General features: G+C 50.8%; 4 protein-coding genes and 1 long non-coding RNA gene across 8 annotated transcripts in view; 2 read left to right on the top strand and 3 right to left on the bottom strand.

The window, feature by feature from the left end:
- Nucleotides 1-125: 125 nt before the first annotated feature.
- PPP6C (protein phosphatase 6 catalytic subunit) lies at nucleotides 126-4,414 on the bottom strand. The gene is made up of 7 exons (XM_054848478.1): nucleotides 4,251-4,414; nucleotides 4,062-4,157; nucleotides 3,856-3,921; nucleotides 3,236-3,377; nucleotides 2,048-2,127; nucleotides 1,694-1,903; nucleotides 126-975 (listed from the first exon to the last, which is right to left on the bottom strand). Exons 1-7 carry the CDS (start codon nucleotides 4,323-4,325, stop codon nucleotides 727-729), a joined length of 918 nt encoding a protein of 305 aa, XP_054704453.1. The 5' UTR covers nucleotides 4,326-4,414; the 3' UTR covers nucleotides 126-726.
- RABEPK (Rab9 effector protein with kelch motifs) lies at nucleotides 4,400-7,137 on the top strand. The gene is made up of 7 exons (XM_054848477.1): nucleotides 4,400-4,554; nucleotides 4,628-4,776; nucleotides 4,870-5,022; nucleotides 5,304-5,465; nucleotides 6,043-6,192; nucleotides 6,377-6,526; nucleotides 6,753-7,137. The coding sequence occupies exons 1-7, from the start codon at nucleotides 4,496-4,498 to the stop codon at nucleotides 7,037-7,039; spliced, it is 1,110 nt and encodes a 369-aa protein (XP_054704452.1). The 5' UTR covers nucleotides 4,400-4,495; the 3' UTR covers nucleotides 7,040-7,137.
- Nucleotides 7,138-8,131: 994 nt separating this feature from the next.
- On the bottom strand, nucleotides 8,132-12,359 carry HSPA5 (heat shock protein family A (Hsp70) member 5). The gene is made up of 9 exons (XM_054848448.1): nucleotides 12,295-12,359; nucleotides 11,980-12,114; nucleotides 11,561-11,792; nucleotides 11,153-11,290; nucleotides 10,780-10,892; nucleotides 10,312-10,702; nucleotides 9,756-9,993; nucleotides 9,388-9,555; nucleotides 8,132-9,012 (listed from the first exon to the last, which is right to left on the bottom strand). Exons 2-9 carry the CDS (start codon nucleotides 12,093-12,095, stop codon nucleotides 8,453-8,455), a joined length of 1,956 nt encoding a protein of 651 aa, XP_054704423.1. The 5' UTR covers nucleotides 12,096-12,114; nucleotides 12,295-12,359; the 3' UTR covers nucleotides 8,132-8,452.
- A 911-nt stretch (nucleotides 12,360-13,270) lies between these two features.
- LOC129215424 (uncharacterized) lies at nucleotides 13,271-15,276 on the bottom strand. The gene is made up of 3 exons (XR_008579996.1): nucleotides 15,154-15,276; nucleotides 14,854-14,950; nucleotides 13,271-13,311 (listed from the first exon to the last, which is right to left on the bottom strand). It is a non-coding gene; the product is annotated as an uncharacterized LOC129215424 (long non-coding RNA).
- Nucleotides 15,277-15,375: 99 nt separating this feature from the next.
- GAPVD1 (GTPase activating protein and VPS9 domains 1) overlaps nucleotides 15,376-18,549 on the top strand; it is a 29,402-nt gene continuing 26,228 nt past the window's right edge. For 2 of the 4 annotated variants that reach the window (XM_054848586.1, XM_054848582.1), the window contains exons 1-2: nucleotides 15,376-15,497; nucleotides 15,691-15,739. The gene's annotated coding sequence lies outside the window, so the exon portion shown is untranslated. Of the gene's footprint in view, nucleotides 15,498-15,690; nucleotides 15,740-15,919; nucleotides 15,993-18,549 lie in introns of all 4 variants that reach the window. The other 2 variants (XM_054848583.1, XM_054848584.1) reach the window with 2 other exon arrangements.

The following is an 18,549-nucleotide window of genomic DNA, read 5'->3' as shown; positions in this document are numbered from 1 at the left end:
CCTGCCCGGGGTGGGAGGGCGGTGGGAGGGGAGCGGGGGGCGGGTGCGGCGAAGCGGGCGGGGCCTTTGTTCGCGTTAGCAACCCTGGGGGGGGGGGCACGGGGCTTTATTAAAAATACAAGATCTCTGAAAAAAAATCAGAACAATTATTTTAATGTACAAATTCAGTCGCTGTAGCAGGTTTTCATATTTTTAACTGGAATCCTAAGAAAACAAAACAAAAAGGGGGGGGGGGGGAACAGCCCTTCCGACCACTTTATTTGATCCACGTAAAACAAGCTCTGACGAGGACGGCTGGGTTCTACGCCGCGACGCGCACACAACACGAGGCATTCACAGTCCCACCGCGCACACCAACGTCCTAACTTTGCTGCTGAAATTTCTTAAAACTTACCAAACAAAAAGCTGATCAACACCCTGGGACCCAGCTGCGTCCCGGGTATCACGATTGTTAAAAGGAAAACGTTTCGTCTAAACCCAGAAATAGGTAAGGACTACATGCAGTAGTATAAATTTCAAGGATGTATTACAAATACTCTGAAATTAATCTAGGGTAGGGGGGGAAACAAAGGGAACTTGCTACAGACACGATAATACACAATAAATTTAGATAATTTAAAAATAAAAAAGGCAAGAGGCAGCATTTCAGCAGCAAAGTGCTCAATAAAAAGTATATTGTAAAGGGACAGTACAGGGGAAGAGGGAGGCAGCAGGCGGGGAGGGGGCTCAGAGGAAATACGGTGTGGTTGTTCGAGGAGGAATTACACGTTCTGAATCTGGAACTGCACGGAATAACTTTGGTTCTCTTGTATTTACATCTTTAAAGACCATGATTGACGCAATATTTCCACAGCGGTAGCAGTAATTTGGAGCAGACCATACCGTTACCAATTTCTCATCAAACATGAATTTATAGCCTTCATGAACTAGCTGGTGTGCTCTGCATATGAGCTTCAAGTTGTTGATGTGAACAAACTGTAAAGGAAAAAGGAAGGTCAGTTTTCTGCCCGCACAACAGCCCTCTCCCTGCCGCAGCACGGACACACACACCCCGCAGGGTTTCACGGGAAGCTTTTCCTCCCGGTGCACTGAAAAAAACCCCAACTGTTAGGGTTTTGAGACCCGAGTGGTGGGAAACACCAATGAAAGAGAGGTGGCAGCTGCGATGCCCAAATGCGCGCTGAGGGCTCAACCCTTCCTGAGCACGCCACGGAAAGGCCACAGACAAAGCTCGGCACGAGCGTGGCACTCGTAACACAGCTAGTTCTGGAGCCTGGGAAGGTCAGCGTGTTGCCCTGACAAGTCTGCTCACTGCTTCCCAAAGTAACAAAAAAATTAAGTCAAGAATTGTTAAGGAAAATGGTACACTATTTTTTTTTTCCTAAATCCTCAGAGAAGTATTCCACACAAACCCTAGTGATAGTAGTTAGTACCACTGCATTGTACTTTTTAAAAGCAAGATCAGTATCACCACACTTGGCACCTGTATTTCTGCTTTTAAGTTCAAATGGGTCATTTTTTCAAGTTGGTTTGAGCAAACCTTCTCCACCACCACGACTTACTCGCTGTGGTCTTACAAGTTCATCACCTCACAGCACCCTTGATCTATTCATCGCTAGGGTTAACATCAAACCTGTAGCTGAACAATTTCTCTCAAACCTGCAATTTATGCTGCATACAAGAGCATCATTACCTCATTCGTCACCTTTGCACCAAAGAGCCAGCCTGCTCCTCGCGGGCTGATCGCCCACGTATCCACATCCTCAGGGTCAGACCAAACAAGGTCGCAGAAGGCGCCTTTGTGAGGAATTTCTTGATTACGTTCAATGGTTCGAATTTGATCGAGAGTCTTGATGTCTGGAGAGAGGCCACCATGCACACAGAGAATCTGCTCATCTATTAACTAGAGAGAAAAGGACACGTGCGAAATACTGAGTATTTTACTCCAGCCCAGAACGCTACCAGCGTGACCCCTGAAGGTCACTAATTCTAGCAGTCACGTTTAGACAATCTACTTGTACTTTTGTAATGTGGTGTTTACACTTACAGCTGCTATTGTGAGCATGTCAAAGACTTTGGTACAGTATCTCCAAGCATTAGCATTTCCATATTTGGTTTGGCACTCATCTGTTAAATAAGAGAATTTTTTTTCTTCTTAGTGGATCAGAAGGAATTCAGACAGTAAGATCAGAGGCAAACACTCAGAGCAGAACTCCAAAGTCAAGTCAGGCGTACAACAAAAGCCCTGTGGGGAGCAGCGCGAGGGGGCAGAGGGAAGCGTTCTGTCCTCTGTCCTGCTGCTGGCCAGGCCCACCTGCAGGGAGGGACGGAGGCACCCGCTGCTCTGCCCTTACTGAGCAACACGCGGGCGGTGCAGAGAAACGGGCCGGCGACGCGTCCGCTGCCTCCCAGGGCTGGGAGCCGACCCTTGGCGACACCGGCCGAGCGCTTCCACTAGCCAACTTTATGCAGCAGCACTGAGGCAGAAAGCGCAAACCGACCAGGGCCAGTGGAAGACACTCCTGCCACAAACAGGAGTTACAGGCTTTGTTAAAGCTACACGAAGGTGGCAATAAACCTGACGGACAGGCGTTCCTTGTGAACATCTGTATTTGCTCTTGCTGACACATAATCCAAATGAAAGTGTGTTACAGACCATACTCTTTGTGGCAGGCATTGGCCATTTTCCAGGATTTCCTCAGGTTTTATCAAAGCCTCACACAACAAAAAAAGGTTTCCAAGCAATTTAATTCCCTCGGTTTTTCAAACAGTTGTTCTGCTGCTTATTTCTTGCCAGTGGCATTTCCCCAGATGCTCGCTGCTGACAATAATGACTTCCACAGCACACTTTATGTGTGACGCCAATTTTTAGTTATACTGAAACTTAAGGGGAATTGCGGCAACATGATGACTTGGTGTAGAACCTTTCGTTGCAAGATGCCAAAGCACATTCTGTATAAATGTAAAAGTGAATGTGGCACCAAAAAACAAACAGAAAACCCAGACGCTGGAGGAAATGAACAGCTGGGTCTGGACTAAACCACATTCTACTCCACAAACACAATGATCAGATTAACAAGCGATAACGTTTAAGTTCTGCTGAGCCCACTCCCCATCTGGTCCCAGGAAAGCCCCCGGCAGTGCTGCGTTCAAAACAGGCTTGCCAGGGGAAAGATGCCGTACTCATTTATTACGCGTTAGCCCCCATTCAGAAATCATTTGGATAAAGACTTACCGTAAAATCCATACACTTGTGTTATCTGCCTGCTTTCATGATTGCCTCGTAACAGTGTGATACGATCAGGCCACTTAGCTTTTAGTGCAAGAAGGTAAGTGAAAGTCTCAAGACTATAATAACCTCTATCTACAAAGTCACCCTGCAAGTCAAAAAAATATTCGTAAATGGAGAAACAGTCAAATTGAGAAACACAAAGTGATACATCCATTCTAAATTTCTCATGGTGCATAAAGAAAACTAAGGCTGAAGGGAGGCCAGGATCTGCTTGGATCTATGAGAACACGTTCTCTGGTCACTCAGAGTTTCGGGTTTGAACTGGCCACCGCACTCCTCCAGAGCTGCCCCACCACGCGACCCGAGGGGCCCTCAGGCCACCCTTGCTCAGGCAGGGTGCTGCCGCACCGCCCTGCTCGACTCGCATCGTGCTCCTCCTGCGTCGCTTTGCACCGTGCAACTCGTACTTTCCTCAACAAAATAAAACCCGTACGAAGTAACGGCAAAAGCAAACGCAACGCTCATGGGGAAGGCCTGAAACTCAACGAGCGTATCAGGATTTTAACTTTAAGCTCATTCTTAAATCTCTCCCGAGAGACGGGGCGTGCCAAGCGCGCACGTACCATGAAGATGTAGTTGGTGTCGGGGACCTGACCGCCGGTCCTGAACAGCTCGCACAGGTCGTAGAACTGCGGAGAGAAGCAGACGCCTGAGGGTGGGCACCGGGCCCCGGGGCTGCGCTGCACGGCACCGAGCCCTGCCCCGGGTACCACAGCGCAGGGCCGGGCCGGTCCAGGGCTGCCTGTCGGCGGGGCCGCCCGCCCGTTACCTGCCCGTGGATGTCTCCGCAGACGGTGACGGGCGTGGAGACGGGCTGGACGTTGGACTCCTCCAGCAGCAGGTCGCAGACATAGTCACAGAGGCGCTGCGGGAGAAGAGCGGGTCACCGCCGGCACCGGGCCCGCCCGGGCCACCCCGGTTCCCCCAGCCCGCCCCGGCCCGCCCGCCGCAGCCGCACCTTAAGGTCGTTCTCGGGCAGGTACTTGCAGAGCCGCGCGATCTCCACGTACTTGTCCAGGTCCAGCGGCGCCATCTTGGGAAGGCGGCTTGGGGCCGGAAGCGGAGCCCGGCACTTCCGGGGAGCGGCGCGGATCGCCGACGCCAGCGGAAGTCCGAGGCACTTCCGGCGGGTGCGGATCGGAAGGCGACGGCCGCTTCCGCCCGGGTCCGTCCTCCGCTGAGCGCTGAGCGGCCCCGTCCGCCATGGGCCCGCGGGCGCTGCCGCTGCTGGAGCCGGGGTGCCGCCCGCAGCCGGCCAAGTGGTGAGTGGGGCGGGAGGGACCGTCAGCCCGGCCCGGCCCGCCGCGGCTGAGCGCTGCCCCTCGCTTCCCGCAGGTACCGGCTGTCACCGCGCGGTGACCGGCCCCGCGGGCGCGTGGGCCACGGCTGCCTCTTCCTCCCGGGCGGCGGCACCGGCCGCGTCCTCCTCCTGGGCGGCGCCGACCCCGCTGGCGCCTTCTCAGACGCCCACTTCGTGGACCTGGGTGAGGGTCGGGTCGGGTCGGGCCGGGCCGGGCCGGGGGGGCGCGGCGCGGGGCCGCCGGGCCGCTGCTGACCGCGCTCTCCGCTGCCCGTAGGCGCACACCGCTGGGCCGCGGCCGGCTGGAGCGGGCTGCGGCCGCGCTATGAGCACGCCACCTTCCTGCCTGCCGCCGCCCCCCCGCGCCTCTGGGTCTTCGGCGGCGCCCACCCGGCGGGGAACCGGAGCTGCGTCCAGGTGCTGGACCTGGGTGAGTGCCCGAGGACCCGGCAGATCGGGCCCCGGCCTGCCAAAGGGCGGCTCAGTCACAGGGCTCCCCTCGAAGCTCGGTCTCCGTGCTCGCCCCGCCGTGCCCCGGGAGCAGGGCTGGGAGCCGGCCCGGGGGTACAGAGCTGCGGGAGGCGTGGGCGTACAGGCTGGGCCACAACGCCGCTGTCGGGCTCCTTCCTGGTGGCTGGTACTGGGGAGGGGGAGTGGGGCCTGTTTTCTGTTCCCGTGTTGATTACTTTGTTAATCAAATGTCTTAATTAGAAATTGGAACCTGGGAGAGTCCTGAAGTGAGTGGCGTGCAGCCGCTGCCTAGAACGTTTCATACATCCTCCGCAGCCATAGGAGACTGTCTGTATGTGTTTGGAGGGGGACATAAAGGAGCAGAACCAGTTAAAGACCAGCGGCTTCACGTGTTTGACACAGGTACTTCTGGACATGTAAAGGGCCATTGTACAAATGATGCAATCTGTCCTCTGTTGAATGGGAGGTCTGCGTTTCAGATTCAATCCAGCATGTGGAAATGTTGGGCTTCTGCTTTGGCTACAGGTTTAAATGGATGGCTGGATGTTCCTTGCTGTTGATGTGCACTTATCTTTATGTAGTCACTGGGAAATTGGGCCAAAATGGCAGTGTCAGCCCCTGGGATGCCATGGGAGATGGGAGTGGTTTGTCACATTTGCCCAACAACTGATTCCTTTCCACGGTGGCATCGTCCTGTGCTGCTCGTGTACTGTCAGATTTGTCCCGTTCATTCTTAGGGCCCTGTGTGCTCCAGAAAGGGTTTGCTTTCCAGTTTGAATTAGTCTTTCCAGCTCCTGAGTGGCCAGAACAGCGCACAGAGCTCCATCAGAAGGCTTGCCTGTGCTTTACAGAGTGGCAGTAACTCCTCTCTGACCCTGCTGGAAGCACTTCCTTAGGAAGCCTCAGCAGGGCTCTGGGGTCGGTAGTTTGTCGAGCTTCCAGCGTGCTCTTCCTAACGCTTGCATACTCCCATTTTTAGCCACCTTGACCTGGTCCCAGCCAGACACTCATGGTGATCCCCCCTCTCCTCGGCACGGACATGTTGTGGTTGCAGTCGGGTCCAAACTCTTCATCCATGGAGGTTTAGCTGGAGATATTTTTTACAATGATCTATTCTGCATTGATATAAGTAAGTATGGATATAGGTCCTGCAGAGCAATAGCTGTTGTGTGATGTGGTTTGATTTTTGGGGGACCTTTTTTCTAAAAGATCAGTTCCTAAGTGCTTAAAACACCACCCTATTTGTTTAAAACAACAAAACTTGTGGGTTTTTTATAATGCATAACCACAGATGTGTTCTTTTTCTCCAACAGATGACATGAGGTGGGTTAAGATACCAGCCACTGGTGATGTCCCGGGAGGACGGGCATCCCACTCATCAGCTGTGTTTAAAGACCACGTGTACATTTTTGGTGGAATAGGTCCAGGCGGGACACTAGATACCACATACAAGTACCACACAGGTAGGGAGACTTCCCTCGGCTGTGTAATGGTCAACACGTTACCCCCCCCAGTTCCTGGGCTTCATCCCCTGGGAGTCAGTATCATTGCACTGGAGTTACACCAGCACAAGACTAAACACTCTGCAATGTTGAAAACTAGTCTAGTTAATGTCGTCTCTGTTCCAGCATGCTTTTTAAGCCTGCAAAGCTACATTTAAAGATGTGAATGTATATCTTTGCACTGCAGAGAAGCAGCAATGGACACTCCTACGGTTTGATTCCCCTCTGCCTGCTGGGAGGCTGGACCATGCCATGTGTGTCATTCCCTGGAGGGCTGGGAAGAGTGGAGATGGGGGAACCATCACCTGGGAAGGTACAGCTGGGAAAGAGTCAACAGCATCAGGTGGTGACAAAGCTACACCACTCCAGGAGGAGTGTGCTGAAGACACAGTTGTGCATCTGCTGTTGATATTTGGTGGGATGGACATGGAGGGGGATGTTTACAGGGACTGCATTGTCAGTCTGATTGAATAGCAGAGTGTGGTCCTGCACAGCACTAGCCTTTTCTACACTTTTTTTATAGTCCTGTCAGATCAATTCTTCTGTCCAATAAAGAAATTCTTACCCTCAAATGGATAGCACTGTACTAACACACCCTGAGGTACACAGGTACAGTGCTGCCAGAAGGCACCAGCCACTCAAGTGATTGAGCACAGGCTGCTGAAATGCCAGAGCCTGGGATGGTTTGCACTTTCTGGTCTGGGCAGCTTTCCACCAGGAGGAACTCACATCCTGTGGGCTATGGGAACACTTCTACCTGCAATGGCACAGTGCTACCAGGAAACAAAGTTTTTGGGGGGATAAGTGGAGTTTTAGGTTCACTATTTTGAAAATGAATAAAAACCAAAACCAAATCATCCCCACATCAGGGAAAAGGTGAAGTGCAAAGCATTTTTTTGAGAGGCATTAGAGCAGGCACCACAAAAAGTCCTCTGTACTCAGTTTCTTATCCAGTCCTTAGGGATTAGAGAAGGATCATAGTTAACTAAGGCAAATTAGTCTGGGTTTGTTTTGGTTTTTTTAAAGACCATTTATTAGGTGCAGGCTAGTTTTCAGTCTTCAGAAAATTGGTCAGTTGTCATAGGGGACACTTAAGCTCCTGAAAGTAGTTGAGTACTGCAGGAAGTTATATTTGCAGTTAGGCTGGTCCCCACTCCCTCACGTGCTTTTCATTTAAGTTTGCATCATGAGGCAAATAGTGCTGCCGCAGCTCTGATCAATAACCTCCCACTCCAGGGAGACTGCACAAGCAAGGTTATCATTCAGGTTATGTACCCCCTTCCTTATAAGGGTCTATTACATCATAGCACTGTAGTGAGGTTTAAGGACACCAGCAGTTCAGAAACACAGTGTAGCACCTGTCAAGGCAACAGGCTGTTCCCTAGCCCAGAGCACAGCAAGTGCTGAGGACAAGGCTGTGCAAGGTCAAGGTCCCCCAGGGGCCCTCCCTCTGCTCACAAGAGCAAGGGCGCAGCCTGCAACCAGCCAAAGGCTTACCACAGCAGTAGTTGAGGTGTAATCCCTGGCTGCTGTAACCAGGTAATGGAAGACACAAAGCTAGAAGAGTCCAGTGTAAATAACAAATTTATTATGGTCACTGCAGGTAGAAAAGTTCTACACCAAGTTTGCATGACCAAGTTGTTAAATAGAATGCTTCCACTGCCAGTACTTCTACCCCTGTTTTGCATTTACACTCCCCCCACTCCCCTTCCCTCCCCAGACATCAAGCAACTGCTAATGAAAAGCAGTATACAGCCACTTCGGGCTAGCATTTCCAGCTCCACTCGCAAGTGAAGATTCAGAGTTACATTCCAAATTAAGAGTTCAATATTTTAAACAAGTGTTCCTGAGTCCAATATATACACACACACTCGGAGATGCCAGTATCTACAACTCATCCTTCTCTGCTGCTTCCTCTTCCCCTGGGGGAGGGCCTGCACTTCCATAGAGCTTGCTGACAATTGGCTGAACAACTTCCTCCAGCTCCTTCTTTTTTGCTTTGAAGTCTTCAATGTCAGCATCTTGATGGCTTTCCAGCCACTCAATCTTCTCCTCTACTGCTTTCTCTATTGTTTCTTTGTCTTCAGATGACAGTTTACCACCCAGCTTCTCTTTGTCCCCAATTTGATTCTTCAGAGAATAGGCATAGCTTTCCAGCTCATTCCGGGTATCAATGCGCTCTTTAAGCTTCTTGTCTTCCTCTGCAAACTTCTCTGCATCATTAACCATCCTCTCAATCTCTTCTGGTGTCAGCCGGTTCTGATCATTTGTAATCGTGATCTTGTTTTTGTTGCCAGTGCCTTTGTCTTCAGCTGTGACACGGAGGATGCCATTCACATCTATTTCAAAGGTAACTTCAATCTGGGGGACACCACGAGGGGCAGGAGGGATTCCAGTGAGATCAAAAGTTCCCAGAAGGTGATTATCCTTGGTGAGGGGCCGTTCACCTAGAAGACACAATACATTTCTTTCCTAACTGCAGTTTGTACTGATTGAAACCACAAACTACATATACACACTTCTTGAAGGTGACGTTTTAATTCCAACCCGACATCTGTCTAGACACCTCCTATGGTATCACCTCCTACTCTGAGGAGCTCTTCAGAATGCAACCATGAAAAGAAATTTGAAAACAATTCTAGTAACATGTTTTGATGCAGATCAGCAGCCTGATCAGAGCTGCTTCAGAGAGCTCGCACTGTTACCAAGCTCTTTGTATAGACATATCCATAAGCACCTAGAAAATACCTACAGCCTTAGTGACAAGGTATGAGTATGAAAGTGTTACAGAGATTCCAGCTGTCCGATGGGGTTACACCTACCTTCGTAGACCTTGATTGTCACAGTCGGCTGGTTGTCAGAAGCCGTGGAGAAGATCTGAGACTTCTTTGTGGGAACAACAGTATTTCTGGGGATCAGTTTAGTCATTACCCCTCCGACGGTCTCAATGCCAAGTGTCAGAGGACAGACATCAAGCAACACCAAGTCACCTGTAACAGATCAGGGGCAGGACTGTGACATGACTTCAACTGGACAGAAAGAGCACCCCATTGCTGCAGACAGGACCCCAAGGCCTCAGAGGCACAAAGCTTCTTGAGGACTGGGAAAGACTTAAGTCCTACTGCATTCGTTGTCAATAACCAATATCCACTATTCAGTCAATGCTCTCTTGAAGTGACAGTGTCATTACCTGTATCCTGGTCCCCAGAGAGAACACCAGCCTGAACAGCCGCACCATAAGCTACAGCCTCATCTGGATTAATGCCACGAGAAGGTTCTTTCCCATTGAAAAACTCCTTAACTAGTTGCTGTATTTTGGGGATGCGGGTAGAGCCACCAACAAGAACAATCTCATCAATATCAGACTTCTTTAGGTCAGAATCTTCAAGAACTTTCTGAACAGGCTTCATAGTGGAACGGAACAGGTCCTAGGAAGAGAAACACCCAAGCAGGACTGTAAGACCTTATTCCCACATGCCTCATCTCCCAGTTACACAGCCTTAGGTGCTAAGGACAACCCCTACAGAGGGGGAACATCTCCTGGCTTCTGACCAGCCTTGACAAGACCTCCACTATCTTTAACACGCACACAGCCCCAGCCACCCTGGCAAGGAGCAGCTGTCTAACTTTTAGTGCAAGCAGAAGTTATTTATACTCCAAGTGCGATGTCACACCATGAAATACTGCACATTCACAAGTCTCCAACCTAGAGCTGAGGTGATGTAACTCTACCTTTCTAAACTTACCATGTTCAGCTCCTCAAACTTGGCTCGAGTAAGCGTCTCTGAGAAATCCTCTCCCTCAAAGAAGGATTCTATTTCAATTCTAGCCTGGTGCTGTGATGACAAGGCTCGCTTTGCTTTCTCCACTTCCCGTCTTAACTTCTGCACAGCTCTGTTATCCTTCCTGACATCTTTTCCAGTTTTCTTCTTGTAGAGTTTGATGAAGTGTTCCATAACACGTTGGTCAAAGTCTTCTCCACCCAGATGAGTGTCACCATTAGTAGCCACAACTTCGAAGACTCCATTGTCAATTGTGAGGAGGGAGACATCAAAGGTTCCACCACCCAAGTCAAACACGAGGATATTCTTCTCTCCCTCTCTCTTGTCCAGTCCATAGGCAATGGCAGCAGCTGTCCTGCAAAGGGAAGGCCCATTCAGAACACTGGGACTGCCACCCCCATCTCCCCAGGGGCAGACAGGCAAGGTACTTACGGCTCATTAATAATTCTCATCACATTCAACCCAGCAATAGTACCAGCATCTTTTGTAGCCTGACGCTGAGCATCATTGAAATAGGCTGGCACAGTAACAACAGCATGGGTAACCTGAATAAGGGACACAATTTTGTTACAGAAATGAAAAAAGCACATAGCTTGTCAACAGCCACAGCAATGCTAATAACAAGTAGCCACTGTTCTTTAAATGGAGGTGAAAGCCCACCATCAGCTGAGCCCACTCCACTGGGCCGCCTGAGGGGCCAGCAGCACTGATCAGGATGACAAGGTTAGTTCAGATTCAGCCCACCCATCTTCAGTTTTGTAAAGCTGCTGCTTTAACTTCTTATTAGTAGCACTCATGAACTTACTTTCTTCCCCAAGTAAGCTTCTGCAGTTTCCTTCATCTTTGTCAGGACCATAGCAGAAATTTCTTCAGGAGCAAATGTTTTTGTCTGTCCACCTCCAACATCAACTTGAATATGAGGCTTGGCTTTCTTTTCAACAACCTGGAAAGAACAATGTATACTGTCCTACTCAACAATCCACACAACTATTCCCACTTGTCTGTCTCTTTCTTCCTGAGGATTTAAGTAAACTCTCTGTAGCAGACAATGTGAATGCTGGCTGACACAGGGAACTGTTCTCTATACACCACAGCCCTCTCAGGAGAGCTTGGGAACTGCAGGGGTGCTCAGAAGGGCACCACGGTTTAAGAGCCTCTTCTGACCAGACACGTAGGTCCCCTCCCACCCCCCCGCCCCCACGTTCATACCCACCTTGAAGGGCAGATACTTGATGTCCTGCTGCACAGAGGGGTCGTTCCAAGTGCGGCCGATGAGCCGCTTGGCATCAAACACAGTGTTCTCGGGGTTGGACGTGAGCTGGTTCTTGGCGGCATCCCCGATCAAGCGCTCCCCCTCGGGCGTGAACGCCACGTAGGACGGCGTGATACGGTTCCCCTGGTCGTTGGCGATGATTTCCACGCGGCCATTCTTGAAGACGCCCACGCTGGAGGTAGCGGAGCAGTCAGGCGGCGCTGAGGCCTGCACCCCCGCCTTCCGCTCCCTCCCCTCCACACCCCCCAGCCCTACAGCCCGCTTCCCCCCTCACCCCCCCACCTCCGCCGAGGCCCAGCGCTCCCCGCGGTCCCGCACGCCCAGCCGCCCCGCGCCCCCCAGGCCCGTTCCCCACGCACCACGAGTAGGTGGTGCCGAGGTCGATGCCCACCACCGTGCCCACGTCCTCCTTCTTCTCCTCGTCCTCCGCCCGCGCGGCGCCCAGCAGCAGCAGCGCCAACAGAAGGTGCTTCATGCCGACCGCTCGCCTCACCCTGATGAAAAGCCGCCGGTCACAAAATGGAGGCGGCACGTGCGCAGCCGCCCCCCCGCTTCGCGCCCCCCCCCCCCCCCCCGCAGCAGCAGCGGCGGCGGCGCCGCCGCCGTTCCGCTTCGCTTCCTTTCCTTTCCCCTTCCTCCCCTGGGCCACCCAAGGCCCGCGCCACCGCCCTTACCGTCACCACCGGAGCCCTGCACCCCCAACGGCTGCTGCACGCCCAGGCCGCGCCGCCCGCCCTTATATACCTTCCGTTACTCCTTCGTGGAGGCTCGTCATTGGCGGCAGGGCCCTCGCTGGAGCCTTCCCATTGGTTGGCTCCTACTAAGCTGGCCTTGCTTGATTGGCGAGAATCAGGCGGTCCCTCTGACATGCCGGGCGCGCCCCACTCCCGCCACCCGATTGGTTTACCCCGCCGGCATCGCGGACCTATCAACAGAGAAGCGTGAGCCAAGCGGAGGGAGTTCATTGGCTGGGGGCCGCCGTCATGGCGGGGCGCGGGCAGGGGACGGGGGGACGTTCTGGAAGTTTCCATGGTTACCGGCCCCGGGTGGCACCAGCCGCCATCGCGGGGTCGGCCCTGCTGGCCCGCGGACCTGCGATGCCTCCCGCCCCGGGGAGTCCGCGGTGGCCCCAGCAGCGGCCCCGAGGCCGCCGGGACCCCGTGAGGGAGGTGTGGTGAGGCAGGGGTCCTGCGCTGGGGCCGGGGCCTGGCTGGACGCACACGTCCCTCCACAGCTGAGCAGGGCCTGGCCCAGCAGGGCCCCCTGAGCCCGCAGGCAGATGCCCATTAACTCCCGTTCCAGGGCAGCCACGGAAGCACTGGGGACAAGGTGATGATGTAGGCAGCCAGCCCCAAGGAGCCGCGGGTCCCTCCGCATGTGCCTCAGGGTGCAGACCCCATCCAGGGCAGGCACACCACGCTTGGCACCGGCCCCCACCAGAAAGCCAGTGGGTCTCTCAGGGAAGGCACTTGCCACCTTCTGAACTGTGATGTCTCGACACTGAGTCATCACGTCCTCACTCAGATGTAACTCACCATGCAGTGTTACATCAGCCCCTTGGCTTCTTGGGATGGGAAGCTCCATAGGAAGGTAAAGGTACAGTCCTTAGGAGTGTAGATCCACCCCGATCACTTCTGTGGTACGTAGGTAACAGGCCTGGCTGCATGTCTGCCAGCTGTTGGCTTACACGTCTGCGGGTCATGCATACATATGTTACCTACCTGTATATCTTTAAAAGCACAAAAGCAAATATTACAACCACAAAACTTCAAATTAGTAATGAAAGTTTTGAGTGAGTGAAGGGTGCCATAAGATGAGAAATTAAAAGTTGTTCGTTCACCTTTGGATGGTACCAAACACAAGATTTAACAATTTGAGGTAACTGTACTACAAAAAGGGTTACAAATAGAGAGACGCTGCTGCCTTCAGGCAGCATTCTGTGAGTGTAAATGACTTTCAAAAAGTTACATTTTGTGCCAGTGGGGCCTGGCCCAGCTGCCTGCATTTCTTTGGATTATGAAGTGAGACATTGTCAAAAGACTTCGTTGTTGCTCAACACACATCTGGAAATGCCATTTTGATCTTGATACTTTTCTTCCTACTTTGACGTATATTTTGAGTCTTTTATCTCTCTTTGTGGGTTTTGGTTTTTTTAATTGAATTATATCTGCATTGCATTCACATTGATTTGATTTTTCTCCTTTTAAAAATCCTGAGGTGTCTGGTGCAAATGATTAAAAGAATTATCTCTTAGGGTAGCTATGCATCCTGAGAACTGTAAATAATGTCTTTTATTTCTTCTTAGGAAACCTTGTGCGGAAAAGGCTGGAGGTGGGGGCAGTTTCATGCTTCTAGGCCCTGGGCTCATTTTCTGCAGTTCCCAGTGATGTGGTAAATACAGGCAGTATTCTGCGTTACTGCTGGGAATACAGCGTGACAGCTGGCTGCATGGTACCATGCGTGACGGTTTGCTGGTGTCTTGTGTGTCTGGGCTTGATGAAAATTTTTTTGTTTTATTTCAGTTTGCCATAGTTATTTCTAAAATGTTGTTTGGACGTTAAAGATTCGATTACATAAGGCGTTCTCTGTTATCAGAGGAGAGAATTCAGGGCAGTAACTGTGTCAGTTAAGAAAAGGGCACACACAATCAGTATTTTGGAGAGTGAGAGATACGAAGTGTAAACTTCTGGCATTTGTTTTGAGTTGCCTGTTGGGAAGAGCTTTGCAGATAACTTGGGCATGAAAAGCAAGCAGCTGCGGTGACTTGGGAAGGGTCTGTCCCTTTCCCAATGAAATTTCCATCAAGCCTGCATACTGTGCCCTTCTTCACAGAGTGCCTGGGAGCTCATCAGCCCAGGGGATTCGCAGCGTTGGGTGACATCAGATCCTCAGAGGACCGCTAACGTTGTACGCTGTGACTAGGCATCACTCTCCAAGTGAGTGACGCAGTATCGACGGACTGCAAATGGCACTTTCGTGTCTCCAGCTATCTTCCCCCCCGCCTCAGAGAACAGGCTTCTTAAATCCTCTGTTGGGACAATTTTTTGTGTAATAAATTATGTTCCACTATTTAGTTTTCCCTAGATTTTCTACTGGGCATAATATTTGACTTGTGTGTTACGAGGAGCAATCACATGCGCTGGGAGTTGTGGTTTTGGTCTCTATCCCTGTCGGGGAGTTGTGGTTTTGGTCTCTGTCCCCATCCCTGCAGATCAGTCGCACCGTAACCTTACCACATTCTCCTGTCGGTCCGAATCTCTTGTTTTCCATTGCAACGCTTCTACCAGGCCCTGTCACGGTGTCAGCGACATCTGTACTTTTTCTGAGAATCTGGAAAAGAGAGCGCAAAGTAAAAATCATTCCGTGACTGTATTGCATTAATCATGTCTTCAGCTGAAGTTGTTACATGTGATGAAACAATTGCTATTATCTAGGTTAGATTGCTCTATATGGAGCTCTTGACATATCTACGTGTTAATAGCTTTCCTGGTTTTGGTTTGGTTTTTTTTTTGACAGACACTTACGAATCTTACCTGTTTGTAAAGCACCTGGAGATGACACACATCATATAGAGATATCCTTATAGATAAGTGCCGGCTACCTAAATTGTTTTTGATGCTCCATCGCTTGAAGGGGAGGCATGAGGCGGGACCGGGAAGGGGGGCGGGGGGCGGGAAGCGGGGGCCGACGGCGGAGCAAAGCTCCGCCGTCGGCCCCCGCTTCCCGCCCCCCGCCCCCCTTCCCGGTCCTGGCCAAGGGACTACATGTCCCAGGAGCGCGGTCGCTGTTACCGCCCGCCGCCTGCGCAGTGCCGCGCCGCGCCTGGCTCGGGGCCGCAGCGGGAGCCGGGCGGCGGTGGAGCCGGGGCGCTGGCCGGGTAGGGACGCGGTCGTTACCCCCCCCCCCCCTTCCCTCCGCGGTACCGCTTGGTTTCTTTTCCTTTCCCCTCCTTCCCCGGCGTTGCTCGGAGGAGGAGGAAGGCCGGGAAGGGGGGAGGAAGGCGAGGCCAGGCCGCCCCGCAGCCCTCCCGCCGGCCCGGGGCCTGATAAAAACCCTTTGGTTTTTTTCAGGGAAGCGAGTGGGAAGGCGCGGGCAGCGCTCCGGGGAACCGAAGTGTGGGTAGGTAGCCTGTATTTATTTATATTTAACTCCCGGGAGGGAGGTTTGTCCTGGGCCATGTGCGGGGTACGCGGGGGGAGGGGGGAAGGCTGGTGCCCGGGGAGCGGCGGGGGGGGACAGAGAGAAGTTGGGCGCAAGATTTCTTCGAGTGTTTTATCTGTGCCTTTTTTCCTCTGTCAGCCGCCTCCGGCCGGAGCCAGTCCTACCTGCCATGTTAGTGGCTGGGAACCGGTAGTTCTTGAGGTTTGCAGAGGTATTTGAAAAATTGAAGCACTTGGCGGCTGGGGCCCTCTCTGCGCTCGGGCGCTGTGGGATTGGGCAACGAGTCGCTATCGAAGCGGCATGGCGTGAACGTCGTTGCCGTCTCTTCTTGGTGGCTTTTGTGTTATGCAGGTTTAAAACTTGTAACTTGACGAGTACCGTGACTTCCCTTTTCTGTTACTAATAGACCCTTATTGCTGAAGTACTCGATCAAGCAAGTATCTGCCTTTTTTCTTGCAAAGTCATGATACTGTGCTCCGAAGGAAGGGAACCGTTCCGATTAAGCGCTCAAACCGAGCATGTGACACTACACTTACCGATAGGTAGAATGCTATTTTTGTGGACGATGCAATTGCCTTGCAAGTAGAAGCTGCAATTTGAAGATGATGGGGGGGAATGGCACGGACAGTACATGAAACATGAAATACTGCGTTTCTGTCAAAGCAGTGGGATGGTGGTTTTAGGAAATAGACTGAAAAACTGCTGCTGCTGTGGAGGGTTCCAAAATATTTAAGATACTCCACATGAGGGTTTTGATGGGAGATTTGGCAGGTCCTGGAGAATATGCTCTTGTCCTTAATAGTGGTTACCCTTCACAGTGGTCCGCAGATGGGCTGTTTCACGGTGAGAAAGGGAGCTAGTCTCCAGAGTAGGGGCCGGGCTGGGCCGAGCAGGTTGTTTTTGTCAGTGTGAGTGGCTTTGAATTCTGCACTGCTTCTTACTAAAAGTTTATTAGTACCACTCCTTACGTAAGGGGAACTCCTCTTTCCAGCATGATGAGCAACTGGAGTGGATTTTAGCATGGTTATATGCTTTTGTTGATTTTATGCAACACAGTAATGCCATAATAGATAATTTAGTAGCCAAACGATCCTGTGCATTACTGATAGGTTCTGTTAAGGGGCATGAGAAACGAGGTGCTCCTTGCACATAAATCTTGCTGGATAAATAGACAGTATGTTCAATGTTAGCTGCAGAGTAGCCAGTGGGCAGAAACAAACTTGAGGTATGAGTTTCTTACTGATTAGAGAGTTGAACTGCAGCAAATGGAAATGCATTTTGCATGTTGTACACGTTTTGAGATGGCGGGTATTGTAACATGAGAGTTGAGCAGAGGACTCCTAGGTCATGGTGAAATATCCTACTGAAAAATGGATTTTGTTAGCTCAACTTTGGGAGATAGGCTGTTAGCTTATATAAAGAAATAAGGCTTGTTAGTTATTACTATAAATATTAATGAAGAAAGAGGTATTTCTTCTGGGGTGAATTAGCATGGAAGCTATTCAAGCTTGCTTAGGAATTATTTTTCAGTAAGACGGTGATTTCAGTTTTGCCTTGCCCTGCCCTGCCTGTATTAGATCTGCCCAAACTTGCTTTGGAAGTTGAGTCTTGCGTAGCAAGACTCAGGAGGAGCAAATAACCCTTAGCAGGAAATGCTGGAGGAGGAGGAAGAATCTGGTGTACTAGCAATATTTACTACTTTCCTTAATCTCTTTTCTGTCAACTGAATTGCAGAAATAATCAATAGATGTCACTTGTTCCTGTATGCCACAGTACTAAACCATGTACTTTGTAAGTTAGAGCTCAGTACCTAAAGATTAAATGCAGTGTTTTCTGGGACTTTTAAATGTAGGAAGCGATCTGCGTCCTGCATTCATCAAAGGCAGAGATTGTGTTGGGTTCTGAACAGTTATGTCATGCTGATAGCGGGGCAAAACATCTTGGATGCTGTCAGGCCACGCAATCTTTGTTGTTGGTATGGTGGAGCAACATGAAGTGAAATAGTTTGAATTGTTGTGCTAAGCTTCTCTTACCGTGTCACAGCTTTTAGCAGGTTACTAAGTAGTCTTGAAATAACTGACAAAAAATTGAAATGTTTCCATATCAAAACAAAATTGCCAGAATCGAGAAATAATTAGCATACAGGAGGAGCTATTTAATATCTGTTGTTTCTTCCGCCACAGCAGACCGTTGGATATCTAAATTTCCTAAACGATCTCCTTCATACAACTATGTACAGACATCTATTATTTCAAGTATGGTGCGTGGTAGTCATAAACCAGGTGACTGGATCATTAGAGGCACCTTTTTGTTTATGAGAAACTGATAAGGTAATCTGACCAACAACTTTCTGGAATTAGTACCAGCTGAAGCTGCTGCTGCTCGCTGTGCTCTAATGCTGCCTTCGGTGGTGTGTTTCCAAATATGTAGCTATGGCTAATTGCTTCTAAAGCTCTTGTCCTGAGTGCTGGCAGGGAGTGCATGTTGTGTAGCCTGGGAAGGTCAGAGAATGCAACCGTTGTCTTTTCTTACCGATCATAAAGGGAAGAGGTTTTTGGAGGGGATCAGTGTCTTAGTGGTACAATAGTTTCTTCTTTCAAGACAGGCTGTGTTAATAGTATCACTATCTGAAGAGATTAATAGCGCGTGCATGTTGCTCAACTCAGTTTTTGGGGTTTTCTTTTACTATACTGCAGGTTTTCTTTAGAGCCCATCTGAAGCCTGCTGAAGTACCGTGTGTATTAAACTACCCGCTTTTCATCTCTGGT

Source organism: Grus americana, chromosome 20 (genome assembly GCF_028858705.1).
Source record: "Grus americana isolate bGruAme1 chromosome 20, bGruAme1.mat, whole genome shotgun sequence".
NCBI classification, from domain to species: Eukaryota; Metazoa; Chordata; class Aves; order Gruiformes; family Gruidae; genus Grus; species Grus americana.
The sequence above is the reverse complement of the archived record's forward strand: the minus strand, read 5'-3'. Positions and strand labels throughout refer to the sequence as shown.

Excerpts from the sequence above, each read along its gene's own strand:
- PPP6C (XM_054848478.1), bottom strand. The coding sequence starts at position 4,325 with ATGGCGCCGCTGGACCTGGACAAGTACGTGGAGATCGCGCGGCTCTGC. Across the intron at positions 3,922-4,061 it reads GCGGAGACATCCACGGGCAG|TTCTACGACCTGTGCGAGCT; the intron begins GTAACGGGCGGG and ends TTCTCTCCGCAG. Across the intron at positions 976-1,693 it reads GTGCAAAGGTGACGAATGAG|TTTGTTCACATCAACAACTT; the intron begins GTAATGATGCTC and ends TTTCCTTTACAG.
- RABEPK (XM_054848477.1), top strand. The coding sequence starts at position 4,496 with ATGGGCCCGCGGGCGCTGCCGCTGCTGGAGCCGGGGTGCCGCCCGCAG. Across the intron at positions 5,023-5,303 it reads CGTCCAGGTGCTGGACCTGG|AAATTGGAACCTGGGAGAGT; the intron begins GTGAGTGCCCGA and ends TGTCTTAATTAG. Across the intron at positions 6,193-6,376 it reads TCTATTCTGCATTGATATAA|ATGACATGAGGTGGGTTAAG; the intron begins GTAAGTATGGAT and ends TTTCTCCAACAG.
- HSPA5 (XM_054848448.1), bottom strand. The coding sequence starts at position 12,095 with ATGAAGCACCTTCTGTTGGCGCTGCTGCTGCTGGGCGCCGCGCGGGCG. Across the intron at positions 9,994-10,311 it reads AGTTTGAGGAGCTGAACATG|GACCTGTTCCGTTCCACTAT; the intron begins GTAAGTTTAGAA and ends TTCTCTTCCTAG. Across the intron at positions 9,556-9,755 it reads CTCTGGGGACCAGGATACAG|GTGACTTGGTGTTGCTTGAT; the intron begins GTAATGACACTG and ends GATCTGTTACAG.